This window comes from Malania oleifera, chromosome 10 (assembly GCF_029873635.1).
Source record: "Malania oleifera isolate guangnan ecotype guangnan chromosome 10, ASM2987363v1, whole genome shotgun sequence".
NCBI lineage: Eukaryota > Viridiplantae > Streptophyta > Magnoliopsida > Santalales > Ximeniaceae > Malania > Malania oleifera.
The window spans coordinates 31,977,862-32,003,105 of NC_080426.1; the positions used below are offsets into that span (position 1 = coordinate 31,977,862).

The window sequence follows — 25,244 nt, forward strand, 5'->3', positions numbered from 1 at the left end:
TCAAAAATCGCCTTTACCCGGTCGACCGACCCCTTAGTTCAAAATGCCCTCGGTCGACCGAGCTGCTTGAGTGCCGGTCGACCGAGCTACTTTTGGTCGACCGGACCTCTCGGGTTGCCCTATTTTTTTTACCGCGATTAAATGGTTTAAGCAGGGTTAAAATATTTGAAAGGTCATTAAACTTTCCTAATTATTCCCAATAGGTCCCCAACGGTTATATTTCAAGGGTTGTCTATAAATACCCCCTCATTTGGGATAATTAGTATGGGATTAAAAATATTGATTAAGAGAAATTCTCTGAAAATCCCAAATCCTATAATATTCATATCCAATCCCCATTCACTCATGCTTACCTTCTTCGATCTCTTAAATCCTCTGTAAGTCGATTGAGTGTTTATATTTAATAGGTTTGCTCTCCCATTCATATTTGATTGATTTATTTTCATTGAGAGCTAAACCTAAGTATTCTTAGGAGACTTTGTTAATAAGTCTATCCTAAGAAGACTTTGATAGATCTTCTAAGATTTGCACCTTCATTGCAACATCTTAAGAAGATTGTATTTGTTTTTGGTTGCAAAACATTTTCAAAATACATTCAAATATCTAGCGTGCTTTGTCTTGATAAAGCTTTAAAGAGATATTTGTTTGTGTGAGAAAAATCTTTGTTGCAATATTCATTGATTTATATCCATAGTTGAATACAAAGATTAAACTCCTTTTGCAAACCAAACTTATACATTGCTAGAGCTTCATATACATATATATATATTGAGAAAACTTGTTGATTGAAATATATGAAGTCTGGATAATATCTTTGTTTGAACACTTAGATTGAATAGCCTGTGATACAAAGATCATTTAGGTTTGCACTCTCACGTACTCATTGCAACGATAGTAAATCTATTTGAGAGTTGACATCTCAGACCACATTGAGCTTACATATTGAATCATACTGTGGTGTTTGTAATTGCGCGTATTTGGGTACACATCCGCTTTACTTGAAAGCCTATTCATTGTACCATTTGATTGTATTTCATACACTTTGGTTGTATTTCCAGGCACGGGCCTGAAGAGGGAGACTAGCCCTGGAATAGTCCCGGATTGGCTTAGACCCGGTTAGGAAAGCTAGGTGCGTCGTCCTGTTAAGGCGTGTAGGTTGAGGTCAGCCCCGCTAATTGACCTGGTTAAGGTTGAGGTCAGCCCTGTGTTAATTTGACCTGGTTGTAAACGGTGCCGCTCCACCCTTAAGTGAGCTATTAGTGGAATCCTCTAGCTTGCGAGCTTGAGGCGGGGACGTAGGCACGGTTGGCCGAACCCCGATAACATATCGTGTGTTCATTTTTATTTCCGCACTTTATATTTACCGTACATGTATATTATGGGTGAATGATGCGTATGACTTAATTTTCACATTATATTTATCTACGCATTTGGAAATTGAATAGGCATACCCTAGGTTGTGTATATATTGCTATTTATCCAGTTCAACCTAGGTGATAAATTTTAAAATTCCAATTCACCCCCCCTCTTGGGAATACACCAATTCTAACACCAGCGAAGTTCCTGAGAATTGGGAAGCTTACCTGCCCATACATGAAACGCCCTGAACCCTTAAACTCGGGTCTGGTGCGTTATACCTGATTATATCCTCATAAATCATATTCCATAACATACGCAGCAGAAAAATATGATCATAATCTCCATATAACACAATACCAGAGTTTACTAATTGTAACTATAATCCATATTAAATCATCAAACACCTGCATTTCCATAAATCCACATAACTCCCAAAATAATTCAGTATGTTCACAAACTTTCTTTTCTCCACAGACTTAAAATATAAGGATGTAAAACATAAATTTTTGCATCTCATAATTAAAACAAAAATATACCATTTCCTTTTACTATTTCCCAATAATGTTATAGAACCTCGAGCTCTCTAAGCTCGATCTCGATGAAATCCTGAAAAAAAAGAAGATAAATTTATATTCAGGTGAGACACATCTCAGTAAGGGAAGAAACCATATATTAAAGCAGTGTGTGGCCAACATGACTTTATATATAACATAATATTTAACATTTGAAAATCCTTAACATAATTTTCAAAATCATTCCTTGATCCTAATCAAACACATGCAAATGTTTCACCCACGAGATTACTCGAGGATAGGGGTGATTACCCGCTCATACAAGTAGCACCCCTCTGCTCTGATACATTTAGTAACCCGAAGGTCATAATTTAAGCATATCAGGGTACTCACCTTACTCAGCAAGCCCTCAAGTGTTAAATTGATCTCGTACTCACACAGTTCATACAAAAGTTTACCGGCAAAGGCCCTAAAGATAGGGAAATCTACCTGCCCATACAAGTAGATTCCCTCTGCCCTAGTACATTATTCGGCTACTGCCACATCTGTAGCTACTAGTGCACTCGCCTTACTCAGCAAGCCCTCAGGCGAAAGGTACGCCTCGCTCAAACATAACATGTTCTACGTACATACATACTTCTAATATCATAATACATCATTCTTTTCTGTCATTATACATTCATGCACATTCATTCCTGTTCATAACTTAACTTTGCATTTCATTTCACTTTAAGTGACTTTTTCCCATTGTATCATTTACCTTGGTCATTTCATTTCATTGCCATTTCATCGTCATTTCATTGCATAACATTTTATTTCATTACTTCGTACTACAGCTGGTCTTTAGCCATTATCAGTTAGTCTACGTAGAAACGTGCTAAATCTACTAACACAGCTCATTTTAGCTGTCATCAGTTAGTATACACAAAAGTGTGTTAGATCTGCTAACATGGCTCTCTTTTAACTGTCTCACATTTACATGGTTGCATTTAACATACGCAAGCAACATTGTCTATATCATATTTTATTTTCATTGCTTTACTTACTTAGCCTGCATCTTATACATTTAACATATATTTGCACAGAATCTCATGCCACACAATTTAACAGTAAAATTCATACATTACCTGTAAAATAAGTCAACCAACATTTAATGTTTATATACTAAAAATACCTTTCATTTCTTACTTAATTATCTTGAAAATATTTCCCACTTTCATCAGTTCATTTTCGCATATACATATCTAATAAACAACCCTAAACTTGGAAAAAAATATAATTTAAATAGTTGGCATTTTACCCATATCGAAACATATACATATACATATAACACAATTTATTTTTTCATTAAATTCATAAAAATTCTGATTTAATATATATATTTTCCCCTTACCTGGTTTCTTGAACTACGCCAACAAGGACTCCGAAAAATACCTACGGCACTCACCCAGACCTTGAAATTAAATTCCTAATTCCAATAAATTATTATTGAATAAAATATTATTTAAATATTTCCGAGGGTCATAATTCCTAAATAAATAAATATACCCTTAAATTTAGCCAAATTGCCAAATTTCCCAAATCCTACTCTCGCTTTGGAGTAGGGCCTAGAAAACCCAAATTGGAAAATTACATACGTCAAAATGACGATGACGACAATTAGGACCCCGTGGTGATGTCCGTTCATCGATTTAACTACATATTAACGGCGAAATTGAGAAAATAGGGAAAAATTACCTTTCCCCAGGAGCAGTACCTAAGCCGTTCCCATGAAAAATTTGCTCCAGTAGAAATGTTGGCAGCGGAACTAGGATTCCAACGGCACCTTCTGTTACTCGATCCATCGCAAACTCGCCGAATAATTGAGAGAAAGAGAGAGAGAGGCGGAGACGGACGCGGAGACATGCAAGAGATTTGCAGAAAGGGGGGGGGGGTCCTGACTCCTCTGACTTCTTCTCCTTCTTCTTTCTTCTTCTTCTTTCTTCTTCTTCTTTCTTCTTTCTTTCTTCCTTCTCATCTTCTTTTAACTTTTTAACTTTACAGATATAAATTATATATATTAAACTTATACTTATCATATATATATCTATATATATATATGTATATCTTATCATATACTTATTATATATATACATATATATATTTATATATTATATTAGCCATATATATTTCTCTTATTTCAATTAGTTTTTTTATTATTTTTTAATCCAATGTAAAAATATTTAATTTAATAACTAATTATTTAATTTATCTTAATTTAATTTAATTTCTTTAATTTTAATTTTTTTTCTTTTCCCACGTCATTCCTTTTATTTATTTATTTATTATTTTATTTATATATATATTTCAAATTATTTAATTTTTTTAAATTTTCGGGTCTTTACAATACAAGTAGCTTCCCTCTGCCTTGATATCATTTGCATCCTAACCCGATTAACACGGGTTCAACTACAACTTATACTTATCAGAGCACTCACCTTACTCAGTAAACCCCCAGGCTGTGTATTTCACTTTGCTTTAATTATTTATATTAATAACTCACACTATTTCATTTCCCATTTTCTTTCTCGTTTCCATTCTCATTTCTTTTCCATGTATAGCTCATGAGTGTCATTAGTTACCAATACATCTGTGTCTGTACTCATGCAGGCCCTGAGGATATCTCTCCACGTCATGTTTCCCCCCATGAATAGGGTTGTGCGACCTGAAGGTTGGACCTAACCGTGGTTGGCCAATTCGGTCAAGTCAAATATCATCATATATCCTGTGTCTATAGTACGAATGACTAGCCAAAAGCCCTGATCCGAACTTAGGGGGCACAATAACTCTACTGTACAGCTCAGTCTACTATTACGCCACACGCTTCACGAGCCTGTGTGGTTACACTAACTCCACTAGCAACGATACCGTGCTCAATATCACTACCCATCATTAGGGTTTCCATATCCATCCATGTCACGCCCTGAACCCCGAAATGGGACCCGGAGGTGATAATGTAACCTAACCTGTCCCTATATCATACAAATCATCACAAATACAGTACAAAGGATGAGGGTTCGACCCCGTGGGGTTCCCAGGCACCCTAAAGACATCCAATCACAATCTTGTACGCAGCGGAAAAAATATTTCTATATCAACATATGCAGTACCATACCAGAGTCTATACATGAGCCAAACACAACTCTATCAAAATATACAATGGGTGCCCAAATACAACCCAAAATGGCAACCCAACAAAACTACAGTCCTAGCACTTACCCAAGCGCTAACGCAGTACACTGGTCACTATGCCCCCTACGCTAAGACGCTAGTTCCTGTTACTCGAAGGACCTGTAAAAATGTACGTACAGTAGGGGTGAGACACCTCTTAGTAAGGAAGAACACATGTTATATCGGTGTGTGACATTTGAGTGTTATCATGACACAATATACATGCAGTTAAATGGAATCCAGTACTAATTCACATAGTGTTTTTATGCACAAATATGACGGCTATTTATACGCAGTCCCTTCACAATACACACACATGATTAGTAACCCAGTGTTGTCACACCTATCGGCTCGAAGCCGATCTGCGACAATCTAGCGTTGGCCCGTAGCCATCTGCAAAGCACGGTGCCACCGGCATATGGCTAGTCCTCGACTCCCATGACGTCGTACCGGCGCTAACTGGTGGATCCACACCCTTCGACTTGATTTGCCGGAATGGCTGACGCCCTCGGATATAGAACCGATCACTCTTACCTACGTGGCAGGTGATAAACACACGCCCTCAGATATAGAGCTGATCATTCTCAGTACTTGAACTCACTTTGGAATCGCGGTCCCATCAGCAATTCAGTACATCACACACACATGCATGCTCATATAACCAAACAAGTCACATTCATTTGGTAATCTCAATCATGGTTTTCCAAAAAAATACAGTTTAAACAAAGTCAAGGCACGACCATCCCAATCACGCAGTATGAATCACACATATACTCGGTTTTCAACAAAACCCGGGATTCAGCTCGTCACCCCCTTTTTCCCAAAACTGCAATAATGAAACCCATAGTTTTCCCCGTTAGATCCCCCCAAATGAGTAGCCAAAACACACACAGGACCGTAGACAATAGTTCCACCAAGTCCGATTTCAAAAATAAGTAATATAACACAGTTTCCCCTTACCTTAACCCCGAATCACAAAACCCGAACTCCAAGGCTCCTAAACAACGAACCGAGTTCCAAAACCTACAAATCACAGTACAGAAAATACTCACAAGACTGATACCTACAAAACTACTGGATCAGAATTGAAAACCAAGCCTTACCTCGACTTTTCGCTAAAACTCGAAAACCTCCAAAACGAGATTCCGATCCGTAGAAGTTGTAAAAAATCCTTCAACGATCCTCGTGGTAGCTTCCGTTTTCCGATTCTGTCAACGATCGATGAAGAATTCTTGAGGGAAGGAGTAGGGAGAGGTTTAGAGAGAGAGAGAGAGAGAGAAAGATAAAAATCTAAGTTTGCTTAGCTTTGAAGAAATGAGAATTTCCTTTATAGCTCTTTGACCCGGGCAATTTCCAATTTTGCCCCTCTTAATATTTAAACCCATTTTTCTTATTTATGGTTCTTACAATCCATCAGGGTTTTTACTACCATATACCAGCAATCATTATGTGGTATTGACATTTCATCAATCACATGTCTGTATTCATAATTCAGAATTTCACATTTCAATTCTCATCATTCAGTATTCATATTGCATAATTAACGGTGCCATATTTACCATTTTTCATATTCACATTTCAATATCAGTATTGCAGAATTTTACTTTGCAATATTCTTAATTCTCATAATCACATTTCGATATTAGTATTGCAGAATTTACATTGCAATATTTACATTTCGTATATTCACATTTCAATTTCAGTATTCTTAACACATTTCATCATTTCAATGATATTTCCTCAGTTCATAATTCATTTCATCCCATACTATCATATATATATATATCTCGTTTCAGAATTACTCAATATTTCTCAAAACACATTTTCATACTTCACCTTTCTTCATTTTCTCAGAATATACATTTCCTGTGCATTTCACTTTCATCATTTTTCCATATTTCAATTCTCATATCAAAACACATTTCAGTATCACAGATTTCATAGGGTAAATCATTTAACCCAGTTTAAACATTTTTCAATATAAATCATATGTCATGCAAATTTCTTTTGATATTTATATCATAATAAATTCCAGGTAAAATAACATACGTCATTTTCACATATTTCTCAACCCATAATTTTCATAAATAAATTGCTATAATTTATTCCTCTTACATGACTTACTGAGATTCCACTAAACACCAAATTTTCTACGCCCTTCGGCATTCGTAGCCCAAAAACCTGCAATACATATTTTTCCCAAATTATTCAATACAAATTCCATAATAGCTTCCATTTAACACGTCCAACATTTTGTATACTCGAAATTAACTTTAAAAAACCCTAAAATACATCACTTACCTTGGTTTTGGGATGGTGCCCTAGAACCTCAACTTGAAAATCTGCTCTGCATGTTGTAGAGAATCTTCCCAGGAACCCCGTGGTGGTTCCTGATCGTCAATTCGGGCTAAAATGAAGTCGGAATCATAGTGAGAGAGTAAGGAATTTTGTAGGGTTTAAGAAGAGAAAGAGAGAAAATTTATTTTGTTAAAGGAATATGGCTCGTAGGATCCCTTATAGGACTCACTGTAGAGAAAACCATCTCCAATTTTCTCTGATCCTCAGAAAATTGTCGCCGATTTTCTATTTAGCCGACTTAGAAATAACCGTCTACTTTTTATTGACCCGCGGTAAAACCTCAAAACCGTCACCGATTTTCTCCTTCCTTAGCCAAAAATCTCTTTTTCCTAAATTTTTTTATTATTTTATTTTTTGGGTCTCTACAGGCGAGTTAGAAGAAGAATTCTACATGATGAAACCACAAGGTTTCAGTAAGAAAGGTGAAGAAAATAAAGTATGTAAATTCAAGAAGTCCTTGTATGGACTCAGACAATCTCCCAGAACATGGTTCGACAGATTTGCGAAAGTGATAAAGAATCAAGGATATCGACAAGCGCTATCAGATCACACTATGTTATTCCAACAGTCTGAAAGTGGTAGAAAATAATTCTGATAGTGTATATTGATGATATAATCATAATTGGAGATGATACAGTGGAGATGGAAAGATTAAAGAAAGTCATAACTGCTGAGTTTGAAGTTAAAAACATGGGACAAATGCGACACTTGTTGGGAATGGGAGTTGCTAGATCAAAAAAGGGTATCAATGTCTTTCAGCGAAAGTATATCCTTGATCTCCTAACCGAAATTGGCATGCTTTGATGCAAACCTAGTGAAACCTTGATTGAAGCAGTAAAGAGGGTTGAAACTGCGGAATACTAGTTGAAAATTAGAGATATCAGAGATTGGTTGGTAAACTAATTTACCTATCGCATACCAAACCCGACATTGAATTTGCGGTAAGTGTGATAAGTCAACACATGCACTAAGTGAAAAAGGCTCACCTAGATGTTGTGTATAAGATCCTCAGGCACCTCAAGGGTTCTCTGGGTAAAAGACTTTTCTTTAAGAAATGTGAAAGTAAGGAAATAGAAATTTTCATAGATGCGAATTGGACAGGATCAACGGAAGATAGAAGGTCTACCACAAGATATTGCACCTTTGTATGAGGAAATTTGGTAACTTGGAGGAGTAAAAAACAAAATCTAATGGCTCGAAGCAGTGTTGAAGCTGAATTCCGGGTAGTTGCACAAGGAATATGTGAAGGACTATGGTTACGGAAACTCTTGGAATAATTACAAATCCTGGTGAAATTGCCTATCAAACTCTATTGTAACAACAAAACAGCCATCAGTATCTTTCTTAATCCAGTTCAACATGATAGGACTAAGCATGTAGAAGTGGACCAACATTTTATCAAAAAGAAGGAATCATCTGTCTGACTTATGTACCTACCAAGGAACAAATTGCAGACATCTTTACTAAAGGGCTAGCCCGCCAGAGCTTTGATGATTTCATTTGCAAGTTGGATATGATCAATATCTATGATCCAACTTGAGGGGGAGTGTAGAAATTCCGAGTATCTTCAAATATCTTGGAGTAATTTAGGAAAGTATATATTGTATATTATTGAGAGAGATTTGTTTAGGAGATTATTTCTATATTTAGATCTTCTGATTGTATTATTAATATTGTAAATTGGTTTGTACAAAATGATTCAAGAAATGCAGAAATTCCATTATGTTTTCACACGTTGAAAAGAAAATCAGAAGAAACTTATGCATAGAAAAACAACGGTGAGAAAAAAATAGAGCAAAAGGAAGACATGAGAACCTAAACATCCTATGGGCACTTGTCTTCATGCAGGTATTAAGAAAGCCAACTAAATTCTTAATAGAATATACTCATTTTATGACATTGAGAAAAAATCTTGTACACACAGCCCATCACACCATGGGAGCTGGTTATGTTCGAAGCGTTAGGGCATTCGCTCTCTCTCATTAGATAATTACCGAGCTAATGAATAATTAAAATATTTTAAAAACATTGCAAAAGAAAATGTTTTCACCTAAAAAATTCCTAAATATTTGTCCTCTTTTAGACCAAAATTTAGATCCTATAATTCTGGTCAGTAAATAGGAGTGCTAAAATCACCTACATACCATCACCGGGTAACTTGTCCTCGAAGAAACTTTTACACCAATCATAGCACTCCACGTGTCATATAACTATTCTCACCAATCGTTACCCTGCGGATGACAACACACAAGACTTTCCTGTTCCATCGCTAATATATATACTCTCATAAGGTGCTTGTTTCGTCTAATCTATACTTCGCGTTAGGGTTTTGGTTCTCTCTCGAGCTCTCTCACATTAGGGTTTCAGATCTCTCTTAGTTCCGATCTCAAGGTTCAAGTCTAGGATTTCGTTTTGCAGTTTATTGCGTTTCCTCAGTCCGATCTGTGACTTTCATCTAGGATGCCTCCGCGAGCAGCGAAGAAGGCGACCGCCGCTCCCGGCCCGAAGCGGACGCCGAGAGCGACTAGGAAGGCGCAGAACCAGCAAGACGCTGCTGAAGAGTCGCCGGCCAAGGTTGAAGAAGTTTCGGCATCGGTGGTTGAGGTGAAGGAGGATGTCAAGGTCGAGGAGGTTGTGGTAGAGAAGCCGGCGGTCGAAGAGAAACCTGAACGAAAGTCGGAGGCGAATGGAGCGATTGCAGCCAAAAGTGAGTTTTTATTGCCTTTTAATTTTGTTATGATTTCTGGTATTGGTTCAGATCTAACGAGACAGAAGGCTTGGACGATGATAAATTTTCCGTCGGGTTGTTTGATTGTTTTGGAATTCAAAACTACTACAAGTTTCCTCGTATTTAAGGAGTTTCCGGGAAAGTTTAGCCAGTTCTGTTAAACTTTTCTAGATTATCTTCTTCAAGATTATTAGAATTGAATCCGAAAGGACCAGCTAATGCGTGGATTTAACGAAAGTGGTAGAAGGGGGATTTCCTTACTTGTTATGCTTTCCTATTACTATTATTAAACCTCAAAATGTTTAAAAATTGCCCATATTACTATCTTTTAGAGATAGAGAATAAGATTAACTGAAGGACCTGTAGAGTATGCTCATTAGGCATGCCTGGTATTTATAGTTTACAGTTATTTTCCCCCACTCTGTTGTTATGAATGTCTTTATATGGTCCAATATACATCCACCTGTTTGTACAAGTGATGAAAGGAAAGCATTTGTGTTGAGGACATTCTAACAGGCCAAATACTAGGTTGACAGCAAAGTAAATCTAGAATTCGGAGAATGCAAATTAAAAGCAGGACCCCAAAAAAAATTTCATGTGCATTTTAAATTCAGACATTTTAAAGGATTGTTGTTTTTGTTTGTTCAATATTTTTCATTTTTTATTTCTTGAAGTAATTGCAGGTTGGAGTTCCGTTTTCTGTAGTTTGAAGATGGCGAAGTATATTGTTCTAATAACTACCCCAAGAGATTAAAATACAATAGAATTAGATTTAAGTAAAAAACATCTTTGGAAGTTAAGGGATGGAATTGTTCAGCTATTTGTATTTTTTGGATGTGAAACTTTCAGCCACTTTCAGCTAGTCATGCTTTTACTTGTGGCATAGTTATAGCTTGTAACGAATTCTACATGCCTTGCCCCTTTCTCTCTCTCTTACACATTTTTGAATCATTTAATTTCAATTTTTAGATTGTCACAACCAGTAGCTTTTTAAAAAAAAATGTATGGGTTACTTACTATCATATTATTGTGAATTCTGTTAGCAGAGGTTTGAAGTAACATTAGTATCTAACTATACTGTGTTGATTAAAGATTTTTGGTGTTCTCAACCAGGGATGCTTGTTGAAATGAGAAGTATATTAAAAATTATAAAAGGTAGAAGCACTCTATTGGTCAATGAAAGGGACGAACAATAAGAAATTTGTGCTGGAAGTCAACTTATATCATCTTTAACGAGTTATTACATTTATTGGATTCTGGAGGATGATCAAATAATGTATTTTTGTATAAATTGACCTAATTTCTGTTTCTTTTATCTTTTGTGCAATGTCTATGATGTTTGGTAGGCTCTGATTCTGGCACTGGGTTGCATGCCATTTTTTGAGGACAAGACCTTGAAGTGTGTGGCTCTCGCCAAATTTTGTTGTTTTCTTGATGCAATAGATTCACTTTATTGCCATCCATTCCTCTATTACTGTTTGGAAGCAGCCCTCTTTGCTGGTGCATTAGGGAAGCCTTAAAATACATGTTAAAATGTGGTTTCCTGTTGCCTATTTAATCGTGTAATGAATTCTGTGTGTTTAATGGAGAATTTCAACCTCAGCTATCTGGGATGGATATTCATATATACATTTTTTATGGCAGAGGATGATGAGATGAAAGAATCGTTAGATGAGTATGAAAAAGGTGAGCGGTTAGACTTGGAGGACAATGAAGCTGAGTATGAACCTGAGGAAGATGTTGGGGTGGATTATGATGAGAAGGAAATTGACCAAGAAGATGTTCAAGAAGAAGGAGATGAAGGTGAGGAGGAAGTAGAGGAGGGGGATGTAGCTGATGAGGAAGAGGCTGATATGGTTGAGGAGGAAATGGAAGATGTCCTTGAGGAGGTTGAGGGTGAGGAGGATGAAGAGCATGTAGGCGAAGAGCGTGCTGAAATGGTTGATGCAGATGAAGAAGAGCATCATGAAGTTTTTAAAGAGAGGCGCAAGCGTAAGGAGTTTGAAGTATTTGTTGGTGGCCTGGACAAGGATGCAACTGAGGATGACCTTAAGAAAGTCTTTAGTGAAGTTGGTGAGGTTACTGAAGTCAGACTAATGATGAACCCTCAGACTAAGAAGAACAAGGGTTTTGCATTCTTGCGTTTTGCAACTGTGGAACAAGCAAAACGGGCTGTTACAGAGCTAAAGAACCCAGTGGTATATTTCTTGATCCTAATCATAATTTGATCGACACATTTTTTCCCCAGCACAATAAGCTCTATTTTATTGACAACCACAATTCCAGGTAAATGGGAAACAATGTGGTGTTACGCCAAGTCAAGATAGTGATACCCTTTTCCTGGGTAACATATGCAAGACATGGACAAAGGAAGCTGTAAGTTGACTGGTGTAGCCTGTTTTGATGGGCATCCAGATTTTGTAGTTGGCTTTCAGTAGTTGTTATATTCCTAACTTTTTGATATAAAATGTGTTTTTAGCTGAAGGAGAAGCTGAAACATTATGGGGTTGAGAGTATTGAGGATCTAACACTGGTTGAAGATAGTAATAATGAGGGAATGAACAGAGGGTTTGCCTTTTTGGAGTTCTCTTCTCGTTCAGATGCTATGGATGCTTTTAAGCGTCTTCAGAAGAGGGATGTTGTGTTTGGAGTTGATAGGACTGCAAAGGTTTCTTTTGCTGATTCCTTTATTGACCCTGGAGATGAAATAATGGCTCAGGTAAAACATGGATCAACTTCTCGTTAACTCTAAATGTTGTTTAATGGAATCATCTTTCTCAATTTATAATGCATCATGACTGCATAAGATCCTTTCTCTTTGAGCTCCTGCAGAATCTTAATTATTCTGTACCATTTATACCTTACTTCTCATGAGAACCTTCTTTCTCTTGTGAGCACTATTTGGCATGTCTGTCGACAGAATTTTACAATTTTTAAATCTTAATTGTTTTTTCTTAGTGCATGTACTAAAACAAGTGTTTGTTGTATGAGGATTTTGAACGTTTGTTTCTGAGACTTGTTTTAATTCAATGCGATTGATTTTACTTGCATAGGTGCACATGCTTTTAATTTTAATTGCTGTTCACTTTTTGAATATTTAGCATGGAGAACTATTTTCCCTTGTTTTAGTTAGGGTTGATGTAATGTAAAGTTATTCACCTCTCTAGTCTTTCAGGTGATTTGTTTGGTGGCTGCATGGCTGTCTTGGCCTGTCTCTGATTTTTTGAGACACTGCTGTTGATCGATTGCACATTCTTTGGTATGCAGGTTAAAACTGTATTTGTGGATGGTCTTCCTGCTTCATGGGATGAAGATCGTGTCAGGGAGCTTCTCAAGAAATATGGGGAGATTGAAAAGATTGAGCTTGCCCGTAATATGCCTTCTGCCAAGAGGAAGGATTTTGGTTTTGTCACATTTGACTCTCATGATGCGGCAGTGACATGTGCCAAAAGCATCAACAATGCTGAGTTGGGCGAAGGGGATAATAAGGTTGCTGCTGCTTGTAGTTCTCTATTATCATGATGAAGTTGTTTTTTGTCTGTATGGGAGGGTCTGTTTTTTTGTTTCATTGTTTTTAAAAATGAACTGCGCATGGGTAGTTTAACATTTTTAACTTGCTTTTCAGGCTAAAGTTAGGGCTAGGTTGTCAAGACCACTTCAAAGAGGCAAGGGAAAACATGTTGGTCGGGGAGATTTTAGGCCTGGGCGTGGGGCTGGAAGAGTTGTTAGGGGATCTTGGGGTCGTCCAGTTCCACGTAGTCTTCCTGTTCGTGGTGCAAGAGGGATTGGAGGTCGTCTCCCTCCAGCTGTTGATCGTGGATTAAAGAGGCCTGTATCATTTAGGGACAGACGTCCTCCTTTAGCTGTGGCAGCAAGAGGCAGGCCCCTGCCTCCTGTGTCTAGGTCATATGACCGTAGAGCGCCTGGTATGTGTCAATTTCTCATTTTGTCAAAATGATTGTTTTGTCGGATTGAATATGCATCTTGGCTAATATAGTTTCAATGCCTTTCATTTGCAGTACCTTCATACCCCAGAAGTAGCTTGAAGAGGGATTATGCCCGGCGTGATGAACTAACTTCAAGGAGCAGAGCTGCTGCAGAGTATGGTTCAAGGGTTGTCCCAGAGCGGCGCTCATCATATAGAGATGAGTATGCTGCTCGTGGTTCTGGATACTCTGATTTGCCAAGAAGTACGTCCCGCACTGTTGGAAGGAGAACTTATGTGGATGATGGCTATGGACAGAGATTTGAAAGGCCTCCGCCAAGTTACCGTGAAGGACGTGCCCGTGATTATGATTCTATTTCTGGGTCAAAACGTCCATATAATGCAATGGTTAGCAAAATTGATATTAGAATCCTGCCTGATTTCCCCTCTTCCAACTTTTAGTTAAACTTTAATGATTTTGATTCTGCATTTATTTCGAAGGATGATGTTCCTCCACGCTATGCTGACGCTAGTGGACGCCAGTCAAGAGCTCGTTTGGACTATGAACTTACGGGTGGCAGTTCTCAATATGGGGACACGTATGGCGAGAGGTCTGTTGTTAAGTGTAAGCTTTAGAAGTAATTTCCTCCTTTTCTGTGACCTGGACTTGGTGAACCCATCTCTGTGTGTTGTGAGCAGACTTGGGAGGTCAAATCTAGGAGGATATGGCAGCAGCAGGAGCTCTATCTCTAGTCAGGAACCGCATGGGCTTTATGGCAGTCGACAGGGTATGGGCTATAGTGGAGGTAGGTCAACCATGAGTTCCCAACGTGTCTCAATTTGTGCACAGATTACTTATAAACGTCTCCTGCTCTGTATTCTTTTTTTTCCCCAGGCTCGTTCAGTGGTAGTGATGTTGGGGGGATGTACTCATCAAGCTTTAGCAGTGATTACATGTCTCGTGGAAATGATGTATGCTCCTATCCTATTTAACTAAGTTGGTGGTGACTATAAATCCGTGCATGTTTTTTTTTTTAATTTTTTTTATTGCATTTAAATTGCAGGTTGGTGGTGGTTCCTACTCATCACTATATTCAAGTCGTAGCATGGGTGGTAGTAGTTACATGGGAAGTGGTGGGTCTGGATCATATTATTGAAGGTTAGTAAAAATGGTTTTAAGTTACATAATGTCATGTGCTGAGATGCATGATAAATTATGCTTTTCTTTTTGCCTTGGTATTATTTGTTAGTTTATTGTTGGCTTGAGGTTTGGAGTCCTGTTTTCTGCAAGAGATGCGTTGGCAATATTGGAGTATTATGGTCACATGTGAAATTTGTTTATGGCACAGATTTGATTTGACAAAGAGGCTGCTTTAGGAACTGCAATGTTTGAAGGTTATGCATTTTGATGCCTACAGCTTTGTGAAGGAAGCATATTGCCAAGCATAAATAGCCTGTATGGATGTGGGAAAGAGTTGAGTTCTATAATGAAAGGAATGTAATGCTTCAGAGCTTTTTATACCTAAGAATGGATTTCCATCTTTCTAGACCTAAAAATGGATTTCCTGCAGTCGTACTTTTCTTTGTAAGGAAACTTTGAGTTATTTAGAGCTCAAAAACAAGAAGTTCGTGGTATGTGGTATTTAAGAAATGCATCTTTTATTCACTGTTAAAGAACTCCCAATGGACAAAAGGGTGTTGCTTCGTCTTCTGTTTTAATGGTCATTTTACAGGAGATTAAGGTGCTAAGTGTGGTGAAGGACCTTGGACATATTCCTATGCTGAATTTTTTTGGCTAAGTTTAAATAAGAGTGCAAATTGGAAATGCTGATCAGATTAGAAGAATATAAAGGTATGTGTTCATATAAGAATATGCATAGTTGTGCTGAATCTTCTTAAACCTGTGGTGTATGAAGTGAGTAATGGAAGCGTGCTGGAATTATTGAGCACGACCGTCATGGTATTCATGCTGAATGAACAGGCTTGTCAAGCATGCGGTAGTTGTCAACTTGCACCATATTATTACCGTGCTTTTTCTTTGGAGTTGAAACTTGAAAGCTTAGATGCCATGGAAGCTAACACAATTAACAGGAGAATTTCTGGACTTGTTAATAACTGATTTCATCCATGTTTGTTTCTCATTTGTTGTTTTTTCAGTGCATTGGGTTGACATTCTAGGAATTAAAGCTTGGTTTGTTTGTCGGTGCACTGATTGTGAATAAGCAACCGATCTTCTTTGGGGTGTAGATATACGATTAGTTGACTTGTAAGAAGATATCTGTGACAGGCTTTATGCTAACATTATTGTTACTACCTGTTATTTGATAATTGTCCCTTGTTAAGTTTTTAGCTCTGAAAGTGCCATATGGAGCATCACTTTCCTCTTATTTTTTTGGATCAGTTGCGTTAATGGCTACTGTTTTAGATGCAAAATTATCCCATGTGGTGGTCCAGTTAATGCAGTGCATGGCTGATGCTCACTGTAGTGAGATTCAACTTAGCATTGATTGCTTGATTCCTGGTGGTAATTGTGGTGTAACGTGTCATGATTTTCTTGTACGATGGATAACTGCATGCTAGAGGGTGATGATGTGTGAACGCCCTTGTTCCTTTGAGTTGTCTAAAGCAAAATCTTTCTGGAATGTTGGAGAAGAATGAAGTCTAGAAATGATGGTCGTGCTTGTGTTATTGTTGATGCAGAGGTTATCTATTTTGGAAAGCTGGAAGTGAGATGATTTTTCTGTAAAGATGTTTTCTTTGTTCTAATTTTGTTTGAAATGTGTATGTTGGCCTCGACTTCAGAAATTAAGACTACTTACTCTGGTGTTGAAAGTGGAAAGAGGAGTTAAGGAGTACAATTATATTCTTCTAATGAGGGATTTGTGTGCAATGAATTGAAGAGTTGGGAATCTCCTCAAAATGAACTGGTGTCCAATTTTTATTTTAAAAGTAATTACCATCAAGGTTTATATTTTGGTATGAATTACCAGCTAGAACCATAACAATTGTTGGTTAAATGAGAAGCAAGGAAGATGAGAAAGATTGGACTCTCTGGTGAAGAATCGTTTGCTCATAATTGTTTGACTTAGCAATTGATGTGGTGCTCTGGCAGGAATAAGCTACCAATGTTGTCACTGTGCTTGTTGAGGTGTGCCATGGAAGATTGTGTTGGTTTTTTTTTTTTTAATCTTTGCGAAGTATTATTTTTTGGATTGTTTGCGTGGAATTTTGTGAATTTGTTTGCAATGACTGCTTTGTTTATTCTTTGCTTGATTCCTATCACCAGTACCCACCTATTTTACTCACTTTTATTTTGTAGGGCTTGGACATGGTTATGCCTTGTATTTCTTGTTTTATAGATTTTCTTTAAGAATATGCTGGCGGTTTTGTTCAATTGGCAGTTCTGCACCCAGGTGCTCTGCTCTTAGGTGCGAGGATTTATATTCACGCAGGTGCAACCAGTTTCCTGATTGTGTCTAAAGTGATTCTAAGCATATTCAAATTCTGTGTACTACCATGATGACATTTCTTGCATTGTAGGCACCTACCATTCCCTTCTGTAAGGATTCTGCTCTCCCTCAACAACAGCCTCCCATCTGGACCTCTTGACCATCCTAGATGCAGCACAAAACGAAAAATAATAAAAATTAGAAATCAAACAGTTCAACATCATTGATTACCAAGACTTGGTCGCTTGCATCTGCTACATGTTCTTCAGTTTCACCTTCATTCACGCTATAAAAGTTTTAGCCTTTGTGGATCAACTGTAGGAATCTCTGGAGCATGCAACTTACAAAGCAGATCCCTTCTACAGTAAACCTCACCATGAATATCTTCTTTGCTACCCTCAATTATCTTGCTTTGTTACAGCCTTCTTTGCAACTAATTGGAACAGTATGAAAAATTTCTTTGAATCTGTTTCTATATATATTATATGTATTTTGGTCTTGACATTCCCCCCCCCCCCCAACTAAACACAGACGCGCAGCACCTTGTAGTAGAACTCAAAATTGATCAATGGCAGAACATAGTCATTGACAGTCTTCAACACCACTATGGGGGGTTTTCATTTAAGAAATGCTGCAGCGTTAGACCATAGTTGGCATGAATACTAATTGGAAAGCTGAAGTATTGTCTTATTCTCGTCATCTGGAGTCCCTGATCAAGTATGGCTAAGGTTCCCATCCCAGGCTTGCATAGCAAGTCTGTCAAGCTACTTTTTCTCCGGCTACCAGAACTAAACGTCTGACATTGAAAGAATAACCCATATAACCAACAAACTTGGGACAGTTTGTGTTTGCTTTTCATATTTGGGTACTTGGTTTGATTGTTAGAAGGTGGACGGAATATGTTGGTTCATTACTAGCTTGTTGGACAGCACTGTGTTTTCTGTTAAAGTGATAGTTTCCATGGTATAGTTTGGCCACGCTGCAATTTTACAATAAAGTACTCGTTTAAATATTACAAAAGCAAAACAACTTTATGGTGATATGGTGGTCCAAGGACTGAACATTTTTGAGTAGCAGGTAGTTCATTGTAAAGTATCTGCTATGCTGCTATGATGTATGTTGAGAGCAACTTAGAAAAGCTGCGGTCGGTTAAATGACCGTTATTTTATTTTCTAAGTTTGTTTATCTTAGGTTCGGTCGAATTGTTGCAATTTCCATCCCATTTTGTTGAGAATATATTTTTGTTGATTCTTCAAAATGCCTTGTATTAGAATTTCTCATCATTTGAGCTCTAGATGCACAAGCTTAAGGGTCTTTCCATTTCTCTATATTAAGATTGGGGAATTGTATTTCAATAGCTCCTTTCCATCTGATTTGTCAATATTCTGCGTGGCTTTGGTATTCTGTCTATTAATAAAATTTATTTGTGGTGTAAAAATTATATCGATTGCATGGTTATTTAATTTTGTGCTTGTATGTTAGTTCCTCAGAAGTAAGTTTGTTTTTTTTGTCAAACTGTCTGGCTGCACTTGGTATGTCGGGCATTCCAGATTGGCTCATTTTAAGATGTGTTATTAGTATTGCATAATTCTGACTACTGGGATGCACATCCTCAATTTTAACATATCCTGAGTTGTGTTCCCTTTGCACTGGCCATATTAGTGGTGCGAAATGCAGTGCCAAGGACTTGGGGTGGGGGGGGGGGGGACCTGAAATGTTAATAGAAGAAGCGTAAGGGTCCTGGTCCCATTCAATTCAAAAGAAGAAAGGGGAATATAAGAAACAGTTTTTAGTTCTCTGAAGTCTAAAGAAACTAAATTCATGTGGATTTAGCCAATGATTACGTAGTACTGTTCCCGAGAATGGAGGTATGTTACGTTGATATATTATCACACCCTGGTCAAATTGCGAATAGTGCCGTTGTATCACAAGTGGTTCCCTGCCGCCAACTTCATTTTAACTTCCAACAAAAAGAAGTTTCTTGAACAGCCTTCAAAAGGTTCTCTTGTACATGAGTTGCTTGTACAGATCTGTGCAAGAACCTTTTCTAAAATTTGCATTCCAGGCAGTTTCATTAAAGTAAATTCTATTACTTCTTGATTATGTATTATGCAAGCTCAAGCGAGGACGTGCAAATTATATAATTGGGTTGCCAGAGCTGTTTTATTGATTCTGTTTCATTTTTGGTGTTTGGAAACTAAATTTGGCTATCTTTCATTGTGGTTGTGTTGAGACGTGTTTCAAATTTGAATAGTGGAGCTTAAAAATAACCATCTGAATGAATTGAGTCTCTAACTTTGCGTATTTTGAGGATGGATGGTGTACTACATAATTTGTAATGTTTTTATGTTAAAAATTAAAGAATTATCAAAGTTAACATAAAAATAATGCTTTTTTAATTTGGATTGGTTCTATGATCTCCAATGATAAAAACTCCCTATGTCCAGTCTCTGTGCTAGACTACATGAGGCTCATTAGATCCAAAGCATTTTGCATCTTCAATTTCTTTGGAAAAGGACGACTTTATAGTTGGAAATATAAAATTATATTTTTTTAGTTTCTGAGATATGTAGTGGTGTAAAATTATTGGACTTTAAAACAGAACTGGCTCTCTAATTTTTCCAAAAAAATTATATAAAATAGTTTTGATAAAGAATTTTGGGATTTTAATTTGGGTTTTTGTGAGTTTTGAAACTCTTGCACAAACAATACAAAAGGAGGTTTAAAATTTAAATTTCATGCTTTAATATGCAAAGTGAGAGGTAGGAATCAAGAAAATATTGAAAAGGTGTATTTTAGCTTTTGTATGTAAATATAGAAAATAAAAAATTCAGGTGAGTATTATGTGCGACTGAGCATTTTCCAAGTTCATTAGATCATAATTTTATTTTCAATGAGGTAAAATATAATGGGAAAAAAATATATTTATTCTGAGCAAAGCTTTTGCGTTCATTTGCAAAGTGAGACTTAAACATAATTGGAAATATAAAAATTACAAATTTTTTTTTTTTTTTATAAAATTTTCCAATATATTAACTGGTGTAAAATAATTTTTTATTTTTATTTGTAGACTTCTAAATAAAACCTGTTCTCTAATTTCATTTAAAAATTATATAAAGTAGTATAAGAAATCATGAATAGTAATACAAACCAAAGTTTAAAATTTAAATTCCAGCTTTCATGTTTAAAGCTATAGTTAGACATCAAGAAAATAATGAAAAGGTTTTTCTGTAATTGTTTAAAAAATTAGAAATGAAAATTAAAACTATTTTCACAAGCCAATGGTGTCAAAAACTCTTATTATTGTTCACTTATTTAATATAAATGTTGTAATAAAATTATATTAAAATTTATTCAAATTCAAATTAAAGATTTGCAATCCATACTCTCAAATGCATTTGTAGTCCAAATGGGAGACATTGTTTGAGGAGCTATGAGACTTGTTTAAATGAAAAATCTTCATTTACAAAATTCATCTAAGTAGCTAGCAATTTGTGGTTGGGGATGATATTATCTTTTAAAAATATGCATATTTAGAAAATTAATTTCGAGTACTTTAATAATCATTTTCTTTCTAGAAAATAATATCTAGAAAATTAATTAAATTCAACCTTGGCTAGATGGGACATATGCCATAGGAGATTAGAATGGTTTATGAAGAGGCTTGAATGTAATCCAAAACCGTGAAATCAATCATTCTTATTTTTTGGGTCGCCTTCATGCTCTCCCCATAATTCTTCTGTGGAGCATATGGTGTTTGCCGTGGAAAAAATCATTTTGTATGGCATTTCTTCATCCACAAAGAATATTGGTTTTAAATCTTCATTGTGGACTTCTTGTATCTAGGAAACTTCTTTTATTTTTTTCCTAAACTTTTCTTAAGCACAAGAATAACAAGGATGTAACTTTTTTTTTTTCCTAAACTTTTCTTGACAACTTCTTATTTTTTATTTAAAAAATGAAGGAGGAAAAGAACAATCGGACAATCATAGCTAAACTAAGATTTTTCAATGGTTCTAAGTGTCCCCATAACTTCTAATGATTACAATTTTTTCCTTAAGTTGAATCTTGTGCTGCTTAATTTTGGAAGGTCTAATGGATGAGGAGAGGGACGTTTTTATATTGTAGTAGCCTTGTTGTTTCATAACCAAGAGGTTCTAGTATGGGGTTCCGGAATACCTTTTAAGGTTGACATCATTGATGCCATTTAAAACAGTTAGACATCCTTTTATAACACATTACATTTCTTATCGAGGTTCTATTCTTTTGCTTGGCTAGTTAACGATCCCAAGCAACAATGAATTTAAAGTTCATATAGCCAAAATGAGCATCGACAATTAGTATTAATCATATCATTATTTTTCTATATAATCCACAAATGCTTCCATGACTATTGCGCTCTTATATGTAATTTGAATAAAATTTTTTTTAATTACATAAGACATTATGACTCCAAAATATAACAATTCTTCTGTGCACGAAGCATGCATCTCACATGTTTTGTATCTCCATTGAGATGTAGACAAACTATCAAAGGAAAATCCGTGAGAGGAGTCACTTGTTGGGGGAGGGTTGTGAATATGTTAGATGAATAGAGTAAGGTGTGTTAAAAGTGGAGATATCCAATATAGTTTTTATAACTAATTCTATTTTAGGAGGCTACGATTTTCTTTAACATCTTGTTATTAAAAAAAAAACAAGTGTCTTGTATGGCAACAAATGGTTTTAAAGTTCCATCGAGGGTTTTGGAAATTGTGTTTTTGATCTTCCAAGACTTTTTTGCGTGTTCTTGTGATTTTTTTTTTTAATATTCTAAGGGAGGAAAATCTTCGTCGCTCCAAATATAAGATGAATGTTGAAGCTTGTTGCATTCTGGAACACATGGGTCTTCACCTTGGGATTGTGGCTTGTGTTGTTGAGATTTTTTTCTTTGGATACAAAACATAATAATCAAATTTTCTTGGGGATTCGCCTAATAGGCCAACTTCTCAGTCCCCTGCTTCATATCTTTCACTAAGAAGTTATTGGTTTGATTTATTTTTCTTCATAGGCTTCCATTTCTTATTTTCTTCTTTTTTCTTCAACGATTTTCCATTGCTCATTTAGACATGCTTTACAATCACATATATCAAAGAATCTATGGTCATTTATCATTTCTTCGTAAATCGGGCATCCATTTGAGTTTAATGAGTGGATAGGAACGTTGTCGAACCTCATCTTTTCAATTATGTTGATCTCTGTGGAGGTTATTAATAAGTTAAATGAATCTTCTCTTTTAAAGTCGATCTTCACAGCGCTATTAGTTTTCTTGATGATTGATGATTCTGAAGATTGAATAGTCTTGCTATTCAAATGGTTCTTTTCATAATTGGTGATCCAGGAATTTGGTAGTAACTTAGCCAACTTCGTTCTAAAGATTTGTTGAGGAACATGGATGCACAAAAAGCTTTGTTGGGAATCAATTTGAAGGAGTAGTGTCTCATTTGTGTGTCTTGGAAAGGCAAGAATAAAAACATGATTTTGCACTCTATAAGCCATTTGGTAGTGCAAAGTTGCCATATAGGTAGTACTCACTTCGGGAGCACCAATTATTTGAAGTTGGACCTTTAGGGTTGTTAAGACATGGGGATCAACCAGAGGTAGGTTAAAGTTTGGGAACAATGTGATGATAATGGATCCATCATCTAACGTAGTCTTGATGGTGGCAATACATGTATGTTAGTATTCAATGAATCTAGTATCAATGCTATTTTGGAGATAGCTAGAAGATCTTTTCTACAATGGAAAGTGAGAGTCAATCTAACTGCACCATAATGGAGATGGGTATAACCATGCATCTTCCAATATTGTGGAAGATCTTTAGGGAGGTCTAGTGGGATTATTTTCTCTACTTCTATTGATGATACCAAGCACTGAACAAGTTGTGTGGCTAATACCAAATCCTTTGTAGTGGTGGAATGTGATGAGGAAGAGGATGATGCATGTTTGTATACTTTTGTGACTGAAGTGGATGGTATTGTAAAATATTTGTAGGGATTCAAGTGAGGAAGACCTGGAGTAGGGATTTTATTTTTTCCATTTATATACTCTACGTTGTATAGGTACTCTACTTTATAAGATTGACTTCTATGATAAATACTTGAAGAAGAATTTGTGGTGAATGAAAACAAACTACAGGAAGAGTGAGGAGAGGAATGAGTTGCCATGTTTAAGATCTTTCCCTCTTCCTCTAATTTAATCATAATGACAAATTATCCTTTGATATACCCTAAATATACTAAGGTCAAATAGTCAATTTGCAGCATTAAGGCACAACAACAATCAAGGACATCATTGCTCAAAGACAGCTGCCCTAAAGGGGTCAACCCCATATAAGCCAGAGCGATCCATGCCTGAGCTACAGACAACTGGTGTTAGCTCCTTAAAGGATAGAGCGATTCATGCCCGCACCATAACTCGCCAATAAATGACCATACACCCTCGAGTAAACTTATGCCACTATAAATAGGGACTCGGGTGAGAGGCCAAGGTATGTCATTGATAACTACACTTTACTGTCGCATATCACTTCTTTGAAGCAGTCCCTTACTTAGGCATCAGAGAGATCCCTCGAAGTACACCCTGGGTCCTCCAAGCCATGTTTGTTTTCATCCGTTTCAAGTCATTAGAAATTGGAAGGCTTGTCGGAGGTCATCGCATTTTTATCCTGCAACAGTTGCCGCCGTCTGTGGGAATGCTTCTGAGAGGTGCTCATCCCACTTCCGACATCCGATTCTCGAATCATGACACAACCAAGGACTCTAGCTCCAGTCTTGCCGTCGGTAATTAGTCACCCCAATCTGTTCATTCTACGCTTGGAGATGGTTCGGGAGTTACAACGGAGAAATTCCTTACCTTCCAAAGGAGAATGGAGGCCTCCTAGAAGAAGATGGAGGACATTTTAACATTCTCTTACAGCAAAAGAGTCATGGAGAACTTGCTCCCCGACCAATAGCCGAGTAACCCTAACTCACAAGAGAAAGCGAAAAACCCGAAGGAGAGCAACGAAAAAACTAACCCCACAAAGAAGGTGGAGGACGTGAATAGCGTAAGAGTCAATGAGCAATGGTTGAATGAGTTAGAGGAGAGGATAAAGAAGATAGATCAGATAGAAAAAATGATGAAAGAGGGACGAACCAACCCCTCCTATGGAGAAACTTTGCTAAAGTCTTCAGATCCACCTTTAACCAAAGATGTGATGGAGGTCCTGTTGCCCAGCAAGTTCAAGATGCCAACTTTCGAAAGGTATAAAGGCTCAAATGACCCAGTTGATCACCTGGATACCTTCAATGTAGTAGCTGGATAATTATAGGAATTAAATAATTAAGAAAAGAGAGAGAAGAGAAATTTTTCAAGGGGGTTCAGCAGGGTCTCGTTGACGAATGCAGAAAGATCGTCGATGAGTGGCTTCTTAGTAACGTTGACGGGGACCTATGTCTCGTCGATGAAAAAAATACAGAGAGGGGTGTTTCCAAGGTCTGAAATTTGTCGACGAGGGATAAGTGTTCGTCGACGAACCCTCTTCTTGGACTCGTCGACGAGGTGTTGTGGCTCATCAACGAGGCCACGTGGACAACACTATATATAGCCTCAAAACCAATTTTCAGCGAGATTCTGGGCAGATTCTCTACAACCTAGTAGGAGCAGAAATTTGATTTGGGAAG

General features: G+C 36.9%; 1 protein-coding gene across 2 annotated transcripts; it reads left to right on the forward strand.

The window, feature by feature from the left end:
- Nucleotides 1-9,700: 9,700 nt before the first annotated feature.
- Nucleotides 9,701-15,766, forward strand: LOC131165716 (heterogeneous nuclear ribonucleoprotein Q). Of its 2 annotated transcripts, XM_058123728.1 has the most exons (12): nucleotides 9,701-10,146; nucleotides 11,812-12,365; nucleotides 12,454-12,543; nucleotides 12,647-12,886; nucleotides 13,435-13,656; nucleotides 13,793-14,093; nucleotides 14,187-14,500; nucleotides 14,594-14,703; nucleotides 14,792-14,898; nucleotides 14,988-15,064; nucleotides 15,157-15,251; nucleotides 15,442-15,766. In XM_058123728.1, the coding sequence occupies exons 1-11, from the start codon at nucleotides 9,900-9,902 to the stop codon at nucleotides 15,247-15,249; spliced, it is 2,355 nt and encodes a 784-aa protein (XP_057979711.1). In that variant the 5' UTR covers nucleotides 9,701-9,899; the 3' UTR covers nucleotides 15,250-15,251; nucleotides 15,442-15,766. The 2 variants fall into 2 exon arrangements, with proteins under 2 accessions (XP_057979711.1, XP_057979712.1); XM_058123729.1 differs by lacking the exon at nucleotides 9,701-10,146 and having other exon boundaries at nucleotides 11,805-12,365.
- Nucleotides 15,767-25,244: the final 9,478 nt, after the last annotated feature.

Bases quoted from the DNA above. Each gene is read 5' to 3' on its own strand.
- LOC131165716 (XM_058123728.1), top strand. From the start codon at position 9,900: ATGCCTCCGCGAGCAGCGAAGAAGGCGACCGCCGCTCCCGGCCCGAAG. The intron at 13,657-13,792 runs GTTGCTGCTGCT...CTTGCTTTTCAG, and splicing joins TGGGCGAAGGGGATAATAAG to GCTAAAGTTAGGGCTAGGTT. The intron at 14,899-14,987 runs GTAGGTCAACCA...TTTTTTCCCCAG, and splicing joins GGGTATGGGCTATAGTGGAG to GCTCGTTCAGTGGTAGTGAT.